Here is a 12036-nt window from a genome sequence, read left to right on the forward strand (position 1 = left end):
AGTAACATGAAATTAATCAATATATTCATGTATATATTTTTATATGGGATATATAGAATAAATTTCATCTATTTTCCTCTGTGTCCTGATCAAACCTACAATATTATCCCAGGACAGAATCATCAACAAGAGATCCCAGAGGGATCTTGGCGCCCACCAAAGAATGATCTATGTCTGACAATGGAAAGAGGGATCTTTTCCCTGCTTTTCAAACTTTTTCAAACACACTACATATAAAATTTGAGACAGATCGCTATAGTACTTTCTAAGAAATAGTGGTAACAAACTACAACAATGAAATCTAAGATGGCTGCCGGTTGGCCATTTTGTTTACCGATCAGTCCCGAAAGGCATTATGGATCAGTCCTTAAAGGTACTATGCACAACTAGGGTACAAGGGGAAACTATGCATGGAATTTGAGAAAGATCCCTTCAGTACTTTCTGAGAAATAGCGGTAACAAACTTAAACTATCAAAATCCAAGATGGCCGTTGGTCGGTCATACAATATGCACAACTAGGGTCCTAGGGGAACCTGTATATGAAATTTGAGAAGAAAGATTTCTTAAGTTCAGTACTTTTTGAGAAATAAATCCAAGATGGTGGTCGCAAAATGCAATATGTACAACTGGGGTCCTAGGGGAACCTACATATGAAATTTGAGAAAGATCCCTTCAGTGCTTTCTGAGAAATAGCGGTAACAAACTTTAACTATCAAAATCCAAGATGGCTACCTGGCGGCCATCTTGTTGACCGATCAGTCCAAAATGCAATATGCACAACTGGGGTCCTAGGGAAACCTACATATGAAATTTGAGAAAGATCCCTTCAGTGCTTTCTGAGAAATAGCGGTAACAAACTTTAACTATCAAAATCCAAGATGGCCACCGGTCGGCCATCTTGTTGACCGATCAGTCCCAAAATGCAATATGCACAACTGGGGTCCTAGGGGAACCTACATATGAAATTTGAGAAAGATCCCTTCAGTACTTTCTGAGAAATAGCGGTAACAAACTTTAACTATCAAAATCCAAGATGGCTACCTGGCGGCCATCTTGTTGACTGATCAGTCCCAAAATGCAATATGCACAACTGGGGTCCTAGGGAAACCTACATATGAAATTTGAGAAAGATCCCTTCAGTGCTTTCTGAGAAATAGCGGTAACGAACTTTAACTATCAAAATCCAAGATGGCCACCGGTCGGCCATCTTGTTGACCGATCAGTCCCAAAATGCAATATGCACAACTGGGGTCCTACGGGAACCTACATATGAAATTTGAGAAAGATCCCTTCAATACTTTATGAGAAATAGCGGTAACAAACTTTAACTATCAAAATCCAAGATGGCTGCCTGGCGGACGTCTTGTTGACCGATCAGTCCCAAAATACAATATGCACAACTAGGGTCCTAGGGGAACCTACATATGAAATTTGAGAAAGATCCCTTCAGTGCTTTCTGAGAAATAGCGGTAACAAACTTTAACTATCAAAATCCAAGATGGCTACCTGGCGGCCATCTTGTTGACCGATCAGTCCCAAAATGCAATATGCACTACTAGGGTCCTAGGGGAACCTATATATGAAATTTGAGAAAGATCCCTTCAGTACTTTCTGAGAATTAGCCGTAACAAATTTTAACTATCAAAATCCAAGATGGCTGTCTGGCGGCCATCTTGTTGACCGATCAGTCCCAAAATACAATATGCACAACTAGGGTCCTAGGGGAACCTACATATGAAATTTGAGAAAGATCCCTTCAGTACTTTTAGAGAAATAGCGGTAACAAGAATTGTTAACGGACGGACGGACGGACCACGGACGAAAGGCGATTTGAATAGCCCACCATCTGATGATGGTGGGCTAAAAATCAAAGATGGCCGTCGGTCTGTCATCTTGTATACCGATCGGTCCAAAAATGCAATATGCACAACTAGGGCCCTAGGGGAACCTATATATGAAATTTGAGAAAGATCCCTTCAGTACTTTTTGAGAAATAGCGGTAACAAACTTTAACTATCAAAATCCAAGATGGCCGCCTGTCGGCCATCTTGTTCACCGATTGGTCCCAAAATGCAATATGCACAACTAGGGTCCTAGGGGAACCTGTATATGAAATTTGAGAAAGATCGTTTCTTCAATTTTTGAGAAATAGCGGTAACAAACTTTAACTATCAAAATCCAAGATGGCCTCCTGTCGGCCATCTTGTTCACCGATCGGTCCAAAAATACATTATGCACAACTAGGGTCCTAGGGGAACCTACATATGAAATTTGAGAAAGATCCCTTCTGTACTTTCTGAGAAAAAAGCGGTAACAAGAATTGTTAATGGACGGACCACGGACGAAAGGTGATTTGAATAGCCCACCATCTGATGATGGTAGGCTAAAAATGCCACTGCATCAGGATACTTCCGAAGTAAAGTTACTATTGCCGTTGGTAGTATCCACCCAGACTTGTCATCGAAACTGGACCCAGTTGAAAATATTCTAATGGATCTTCTCTGCTAAGAAGTCGAAACCAAAGTTAACGTTGAAGATGAACTAAAAATGGTGGTGCACTTGATTTTTAGCTATTGTGAATTGTAACACTTTAATTTGACACAATATGCAATTTAAGTTTAATACCAGAAATTTTCCATTGGATTAGAAAACAAGAGATCCCAGAGGGATCTTGGCGCCCATCTAAGAATGATCTTTGTTTGACAAAGGTAAGAGGGATCTTTTCTCTGCTTTTCAAGCTTTTACTACATATTATTACTCCACATGAAATTTGAGAAAGATCCCTTGACTACTTTCTGAGATACATAACAGTAACAAACTTCAATTATCAAAATCCAAGATGGCTACCTGTCGGCCATCATGTTCACCGATCGGTCCTAAAATGCAATATGCACAACTAGACCCCTAGAAGAACCTGCACATACAATTTGAGACAGATCCCTTCAGTACATTCATAGACATAGCGGAAAAAAACTTCAATTGTCAAAATCCAAGATGGCGTCCTGTCGGCCATCTTGTTCACCGATCGGTACCAAAATGCTATATGCATAACCAGGGACCTAGGGGAACCTGCACATGAAATTTGAGACAGATCCCTTCAATACTTTCTAAGAAATATTGGTAACAAGCTTCAATTGTCAAAATCCAAGATGGCGGCCTGTTGGCCATCTTGTTCACCGATCTGTCCCAAAATGCACAACTAGAGCACTAGGGGAACCTGTACCTGAAATTTGAGAAGAATTCTTTCAGTACAGTCAAAATTGTTTTAAGAGACCTTCCAAAGGAGACTGAAAAATAGGTCACATATGACAGTTGGTCTCTTAATTGAATCACCCCTTTCGAAACAATTTAATACATGTATCAATGTATATTGTGGGACATGTTTTTGTTGTACTAAAACAGTCACAATAATAGGAAATTATTAAATATATTATATATCACATAATCTAATACATTTTTTAATTATGTATTTAATTTTAGGCACTTTTATTTTTCAATTATCTATTTATTTTTTATTTATCTTTCTGTTTTTATTCATGAATAAGATTAAAAATTTCTAAAACAAATATTTGTTTAGGCCTACCACTTATATATCATAATTAGCTACAAAATTACAATGTATTTAAAAGCAGAAAAAAAATTTAATGTTTTGTTTTTTTATTTTCTTTCATCATTTTTATTCATTTATTTTATAGATCAAAAAATGGGAAAAAAAAATAGTGTGAAAAAAACAAACAATTTAAAAAAAATCCGGAAATCAGCTATTTCCGACTCCTCTGTTACTATCTCCCAAAATGGCTGCCATCATGCTTAGCTAGACTGATACATTTTCAGTACCATATTTCTACATTCATGTCGTTCTTATGCGAGTAAATCATTGTTCATCATTATTTTAATTGGTTTTGGAAGTGATTATTCTTGATTTTTATCACAAACATCGTGAATAAATAGCACATTTTCCTTGCAATATCCAGCTCGGACATGCAGACGGCTTCGGCCATCGGTACCGAAGCCGAGAGACTTCATGCATGAATAAGTGCTAATTTATGTCAAAGTGAACACCTCGTGTATATAACCAAGCCATATGAATAGCTCTTTTGTCTTGCCTTAATGGGGCTGGGTTGGAAGCCCTACAGGATAGTTAACTGGCTTGGCTTTATATATGAATAGAAGACAAATGCATGTGTGATTTGGGTCGTTAAATACAGAACATCGAGTGTCGTTGGATCCTAAAAGTATGGTCGCTTGTCGCATAAGACAGACGGTCGTTTAATACAGATAGATTATATAGTAATTTTCGCTGGGAGGAATAATTTAGGTGGTTTAAGACAGAAGGTCGCTGAATTCAGAAGGTCGCTAAGGCAATTTTGACTGTATTGTCAAAACTATCAAAATCCAAGATGGCGGCCTTTCGGCCATCTTGTTAACCGATTGGTCCCAAAATGCAATATGCACAACTAGGCCCCTAGGGGAACTAACATGTGAAATTTGAGAAAGATCCCTTCAGTACATTCTGAGAAATAGCGGTAACAAACTTTAACTATCAAAATCCATGATGGCTGCCTGGCGGCCATTTTGTTGACCGATTGGTCCCAAATTACAATATGCACAACTAGGGCCCTAGGAGAACCTACATATGAAATTTGAGAAACATCCCTTCAGTACTTTCTGAAAAATAGTGGTAACAAGAATTGTTAACGGACGGAAGGAAGGACGGATGACTGACAACGGACAAAAAGCGATATGAATAGCCCACCATCTGTTGATGGTGGGCTAATTATAAAGTTAAAAGTTGTACTGCATCCATATGGGAAATTATAGGTTTCAATACGGAATGCTTGTGAAACTGGGCCCTGAAGGCTCGGTGTAAAAGAACTTCAATAATAATATTATCATTTTTAATGTCTTAAGTTGACCACATACAATGTTTAATAATATCCTGACATAAAACAAGAAATTAACCCCCCCCCCTTTGCGATTAAATCAAAAGATACAACAGTAATGGATGACTTTTGTTTTTAATGTGACAAATAACGTACAAAGTAAAAACAAATGTCCATCTTCTTAGTCGAACAGACCTGAAAATGACAGAAATGAGAAGTTAGACATTACAAATGAGTAATTTGAATGGTACTAAAACCATGTTTTCAACAAGAAATAAGTAATGACTTCAGTTAAAACTTTCTATGTATCTTTTTACCTGACAAATGTTTAAAATGGTGTATAGAATATCAACAGAGCTGGTGAGATATATAAACTGCCAACAATCTTGCCTCATTTCTCTATTGATTACAATGTAGTCATGTCAGAATAATATAGACAGAAGCCATCTCGGTAAGCTTGAAAATTAAAGATGCTCCACCGCCGACACAGCATAAATGATATTCATCATTTGAACACTAAATGGTGTTTAATCGTGTATATATATGCCTAATTAACACAAAAAATAACATAAAATAATTTATTTCGCCTTTTGGTGTATGCACAATCATTACTTAATTCCATATAAGATATAGCGCCACAGAATTTTTCATATTTTTAAATTGAAGTAAAATTAGAAGCTAAAACTTTTCAATGGTGGTAATTGTGTAAAGTAACTTTTGCAACTGAAAGAAAATACTAAATCGTCTGCTCCTGTTTTTGATAGTAAAAATATACCATTTGTCAGCGGTGGAGCATCTTTAAGGTTGTGTGTATTAAAGGTGTATTAGTTTATATTTCTGTATATTCCTTTACATTGTCTGCTAACTTACCGAAGCCCATATCGTCATCAGATTCCTCTGATTCCACCTTCTTTTCCTCTTTCTTTTCTTCTGCAAAATCAAATATGTGAATTGTTTCAGAATTTTTCATCAAAGTGAAGATATCTCATTGATTGTTTCAGAATTTTTCATCAAAGTGAAGATATCTCATTGATTGGATCAAATCCTACTCTCTTCTTTGGTATTATAAAATACATTTACTAGGGGTGACTATTGCCTACGATTTCAACTATTGCAATACTATTGCTATTGAGGGAAACATTATTGCGATAGTTAAAGTTATTGCAAGATACAATTGCATTAGTGTTGTGTAGAGCTGAAACGAATATTCACAAATGAATACTTATCAACAAATATTCGTATGTTAAAACAGTATTAGAATATTTGATAAATATTTACCTCCCTTCCAGTATCCTTTATGACGCATTATTAAATTGTTATTCACATGTGAAAATCGTAATGTTTTATTCTCGTTTTACTCGTCAGTTTAGCAAAGTTATATATCAGTAAATATCAGTAAAAAGCGTTTAAAAGAAATTGTTTATATTGGAAATATGATAAAGATGAAAATAATGACGTACAAGATGCATGTTCAATCATAAAATGATTTAAATCATGGAAAATCGGCCGACTGAAGCATGGTTGTTTACAATCGCAACGGTCATAATACTGATGTTATAAACATAGCCCCGACGTAAAACATCATGCAATTGCTCCATACACAAAGGACGAAGCCCATATTTACTACCGGTACAGTAGCGAGCGGAAAATTTGAATGAGTAAGGAGAGTTTTTGGAGTTTCAAAGGTCTTAGACATTAAGGTCTGAATATTCGAATACTATATGAATACATCAAACGAATATTCGAATACCAAAATCTGCTATTTGCTTCAGCTCTAGTATTGTGATCGTATTGCACTCTTAATTCAATTACAATTTGGTCAATGAATTGGCCGCCATGACCTACATCTAGTGCAGTATTGGTTTAGAGTTACTTCCCTATACCTGCTAGCGTCAGTACAACTCAAACGCAATGAAGATTGTGATTGAGAATATTTTCGGTGTTTGCGTTTGGATTGAACAGTATGGAAAAGTGACATTTTATCATGACTGTTACTGTATGAAACCTCTGTGAGTACATGATTTTAGTCCAATTTACAGAAAAATATCGGACTATTGAAACTATCGATAGTTTGGCGTACTATCGACGATTGTTATCGACTTTTTGAAATTGCCATAGATCGATAGTCTGATGTATTGTTACACCCCTAACATTTACATAATTTTATATATCAACCCCATAATGTTATTGATAAGTTTGTTTGTTTGATTAATTAACGTCCTATTAACAGATATGGTCATGTAAGGACGGCCTCCCATGTATGCGGTGTGTTGCATGTATGTTGTGCGAGGTGCGTGTTTTGGGAGACTGCAGTATGTTTGTGTTGTGTCTTCTTGTATAGTGGAACTGTTGCCCTTTTTTAGTGCTATTTCACTGAAGGATGCTGCCGAAGACACCAAGCAACACACCCCACCCGGTCACATTATACTGACAACGGGCGAACCAGTCGTCTAACTCCAAAATTTTACTTGTATGAATATGATACATCTCAAAATTTGTGGAATACAAGATCCTTGCTTTTGTTCTTAAGATTTATAGCAGTATTTACAATTTTGACATAAATTTACTTGTGATTTTTACCAGTTAAAGAACTGAACATCATTGCTAAAATACAATGAGGAAGTCTCAGTAATCGACTTTTAAGACGAGTCCAGAACACCAATTTTTAAAGATATTTAAGGCCTAATTTATCCCATAGGAAAATAAATGAGTTCGCAACTCCTCAATTCTAGTCCCATAAACCATCAGTTGTTGACATACATGCATACTAGTCAATTTGACAAATGTTTCAGTTTATGCTTCCCTTTAAAGTAACTTACCCTTCTTCTCCTCGGCTGCGGGGGCGCTGGCTGCTCCTCCAGCTGCTGGTCCACCAGATCCAGCGGAGTTGCCAATATTCGTGATTAGGTCACGCACATTAACACCATCAAGAGCCTTGGCAAAAAGACCTAGTGGATATAATAACAGGCTATATAATATATATATAAAAGTTGACACATAGTAACTTTGTAGCAGTTCGTTAGTGTTGTATTGATGATCAGTAATAGTCGATTAACTAATAAATGACCCTCAACCGATCAAACAATCGATTAATCAGGTAAACATTAAAACTTATTGTGATTTCAACAATTTTCCAGTAAAAACACAAATTACAGTGTGAATGCCTCCATACATTTCTCCATTACAATAATTTTCACCATTTTATATAGTAAAAAACTTGCACGAAAAACACTGCTTACGATGAAGACAAAAGTAGCCATAAATAGGCAATTATCGTATGGGTCATCCAATTTGACCCAATGACTAATTGTCAATTTTAGCTGATTACACATCACTATATTTCGTTAAGTTCCTCAAAACACAGGACTAAGAACTGAATCTATAAATGAAATGATAACATTTGCAATTCTAGTGTCAATAGTCTAAACCACATATAATGGATTGGAATTAAAAGTCTAATTTGATTGATAAAGGTGGATAATAATTCCAGTTGATAAATTTACCTGGCCAATATGGTTCCACGTTCACCTTGGCGGCCTTGAGAATGGTTGCAAGTTTGTCATCCTGAAAAAAAGAAATCATAGTCAAGTCCTACTCCCATAACATGAGAGTCGACTTGTCAGTCGGTTTTTAATCGGATGTTATTTTGCCGACTGTCGACTCATTTCCGAAGGGCAGGGGTGTAAAAATCCACTAGCCCGACGCCCGGGGCTACCAAATTTTCAGCTTGGGCTAGTGGAAATTTTAGTCATACTAGCCCGGGGCTAGTGACTTTTTTCAAAGATATTTCAAAACGAAAAACATCAAAATCAAGTCATAATAACACTTCAAAACATTGCAATTCTATGTAATATTCGTATCTAACTTTAAATCTTAATCTGGAGTCATGTTGTCTAATTTATTGACGACTGTAGACAGGTACAGTAGGCCTCCCGATCACCACAGTGAATAGTGATGCATAGCATTTCATGTGAAAGTGACGTAATTTGCAATACAAGTTCTAGAAAAATAATATACAAACCATCAAATAAGTCATCTCAGCTATCAGATCAGTAAATTTTAATAGTTACAAAAATGATGTTAAAGAACTGGAATCTATTCCTCAAAAAGTCGGCAGCAAAGCCATGCCTGCAGCAGGCAGCCATATTTGTTATGGTTATTCTAATATCCGGGTCAAAGGTCAGGAATCCAGAATCCGGATTCAGAATTAAAAAAATATCTTAAAATTGTGTTCTAAAAATAACACAGATTAAAGATTTTCTTAATGTTTATTTGAATTAAAAAAAAGAGTAGATGCAAATAATAAAAAAAAACACTCAATTAAAAATATTTGAATTTCAATATTATAAATTTTTTCATTTTTTTTAGCTGGGCTAGTAGATATTTAGGCCGGGCTAGTGAAATTTTGGTGTCTTCTAGACCTGGGCTAGTGGTTTGAAATAAATTTTTACACCCCTGAAGGGTTAATTCTTTGATGCAGCTTCAGGCCTCAAAGTTGAGAGAAATTTACTCGCATATGCGAGTAAATATTCCCAAAGGCGAGTTAAAATTAACAATGTATCGCCAAACGGCGAGTAAAAAATTCCTTAATATTTCCGGATTTATTTTATGTGTTCGGTTCTTTTAATAGTTACACATATCTAATCTGTGTAAGAAAAGCGCTTAAAAGCATAATCACTGCCTGCTGTAAAGCGTCTTGATGACCCTACCTCATGTATCGGTAGCAATATGGCGGCAAAAAGGCCGGGGCAAATCCCCCTGACTTGTTTTGGCTTTAAAAAGTCAAAACAAACAGAGAACAATGGCAGTTTTGACTCTGGATTCATGTGAAAAAAGGGACTGAAGCCAATACATCAACAGGAAGCAAACGCTTCGACATGGCTGAACGAATGTTGTGGCCAAGACATGACGAAGGTACGATGTTCTGAAAGATGTGTAAACAGGTTTATTAATTAATCAATGGCCGGCAAAACAGACTTTGTGTCCAACTACTGATTGTTACGAAAGAGACAGACGCTTGAGTGACACAGAAAGACAGTAAGACATTCATGATATTGTTATCGCTTCAAGTTCAAACGAAAGTACAGTCGGACACAACTTTCAAACAACGCAAACAATGTGTTGCAAAAACATTGCAAGATATGCACATAAAGTTCGTCAATGCATACATGTATAGAATCGCCAAGCCACAACTAAATTCCAAGCCGCTGGTAGCTATAGACATATGCAACGAAAAACGGACTCTTGGAAGCTTGTACATTACTGCCTGAGATATTAGGCCCAATTTATTCAATTTTAAATAAAAATATAATAACCCTAATCGGCGCGATATGAATTAGTAACTGAATAAATTTGAGATATATTGATAATTACTATACATTTATATATAAATTACTTATATTACCGTATATAAAATTTAAACAGATTGAAAAATGGTTTAAAACAAAAAGGAAGCTGAAGTACAGAGGCTGTTTAGTGGGACATTGCAGTTGTTGAATAAAAAGAGTTTTGACCAACACAAAATTATGTTTTTCATGTTTTTAATACTTGTATATGTGTATCTGCTTGCTCAATAGTGTAAGGTGTCTCAATAAAGCTCTTAACACATCAAATCAATATATGAATCTTATAAATTTCTCTTGACAACATTTGGCGAGTAAAATTTAGAGGTCACTCGACAATTGGCTAGTCATTCCCAAGTGCTACTTTGAGGCCTGAGCTTCCGACGTCAGATGAAGGCGGAAGGAAAAGTGTAATAATATCAATATCTATAGCTCTAACATATAGATAACATCGATGTGTAATTACAGTTTAGGTATTAATTATCCCATTTATCTAAGAACAATAACTTGAGGCCTCATAAAAAAAGTATATTAGTGGATTAGATATGATGAACCCTTTCCATAACATTTTGACCTAGTTTTAAATATGGCGGCTGGTTAATACAAAAAACGGAATGTGAATTCCGGCGGGCAGAATGAAAGTAAAGGCAGATCAAGCGTTTTGGGGACATTGCAATTCGTTTTTTCTGGCCAGATCGCTTTCATCATTAAGTTTTGTCTGGGTCATGAAAGTTTACATTAGGAGATGCAAATATTTGTTTTAAATGGATTTTGCTGCTGATTTTGTCAAAATACTTGTTGATTTATGAAAAAGAGGTAGGTATTTGACATTGATGACGATTTAAATATGATTTAAACATTTTATATTGTCACAATCCAAACTTTGAAAATGTTACCCTCAGCATCCGTTAAAAGGCATATGGGAAGTTAGAGGTTAGACATGACGTAATATTCCAAAAGTGTCTCGTCGTGCTATATACCTCTAACATTGTTGGAGTAAGTCAAATCCAAGATGGACAAACATGTAATTTTTGTTATTTTTTGGTGATTGTTTATGGGATTTTATTAATATCAATTCTATCCTCAGTGTTTCACTTTGTATAAAGTATTTTCTCAAATTTAAAAGACCTTTCACTCATTTTGTCAATTGTTAAAATGCCAAGGGGGATAACTTTTGACAGCTTCAATCAGTATTCCAACATACAATTGCAAGACTGAAGCAAGTGAACATCCATTTGAAACAAATAAATTTGGCTTGAAATAACAGACAAAACTAACAAGTGACCGAGAGAGAACTATCGCAACAAGTGACGACCAATTCCTATACAGATCGATCTTGGCCACTAAAGGTAAGATTTTTCAGAAAAGTTAAAGCAATGGCACAGTGCCAAGTTGCCAACCAAGACTTCTTCATCGTCGTATAGGTCAAACTTTCCATGTCTCATTAACAAAGTGATCTGACAACGTATACTTCATAGATATAGACTGCTGACAAGACCTGTATCATCGTTTTCAAATGACATAGACTCAACATTTGACAACAATCAATCCAAACACGTTTGTGAACCTACTTACAGTAATGGTTACATTGTCGTCAGCGAGGATGAGTGCGGCATATATGCATGCGAGTTCGTCGTCAGAGGCCATCTTAAGGTTCTGGTGAGGTTATTTTCTTTTGATGTCTGTAATTAACAATACACGTCGCCGGATTGGCCTTAGCTCTGTTGAGAACAGTGTACCCTACAGACGATGATGGCGGAAGAGGAAGTTGCAAAGGCTGTATTTAGTTTCGTAGAAAAAATATCCTGTT

The 12036-nt window shown here is 36.1% G+C and overlaps 1 protein-coding gene across 1 annotated transcript; it reads right to left on the bottom strand.

Annotated features, from left to right (window-relative positions):
• Positions 1-5002: 5002 nt before the first annotated feature.
• On the bottom strand, positions 5003-12006 carry LOC138308512 (large ribosomal subunit protein P1-like). Its single transcript, XM_069249524.1, has 5 exons — positions 11802-12006; positions 8388-8448; positions 7704-7832; positions 5755-5814; positions 5003-5079 (listed from the first exon to the last, which is right to left on the bottom strand). The coding sequence occupies exons 1-5, from the start codon at positions 11871-11873 to the stop codon at positions 5066-5068; spliced, it is 336 nt and encodes a 111-aa protein (XP_069105625.1). The 5' UTR covers positions 11874-12006; the 3' UTR covers positions 5003-5065.
• Between the last annotated feature and the right edge of the window lie 30 nt (positions 12007-12036).

Source organism: Argopecten irradians, chromosome 15 (assembly GCF_041381155.1).
Source record: "Argopecten irradians isolate NY chromosome 15, Ai_NY, whole genome shotgun sequence".
Classification (NCBI taxonomy): Eukaryota; Metazoa; Mollusca; class Bivalvia; order Pectinida; family Pectinidae; genus Argopecten; species Argopecten irradians.

What these genes read in the sequence shown, in the direction of transcription:
- LOC138308512 (XM_069249524.1), bottom strand. Translation starts at nt 11,873, where the DNA reads ATGGCCTCTGACGACGAACTCGCATGCATATATGCCGCACTCATCCTC. An exon ending in ACGACAATGTAACCATTACT is followed by an intron (nt 8,449 to 11,801) that starts GTAAGTAGGTTC and finishes TCTTTTTTTCAG; the next exon opens with GATGACAAACTTGCAACCAT. An exon ending in CGCAGCCGAGGAGAAGAAGG is followed by an intron (nt 5,815 to 7,703) that starts GTAAGTTACTTT and finishes TTGATTTTGCAG; the next exon opens with AAGAAAAGAAAGAGGAAAAG.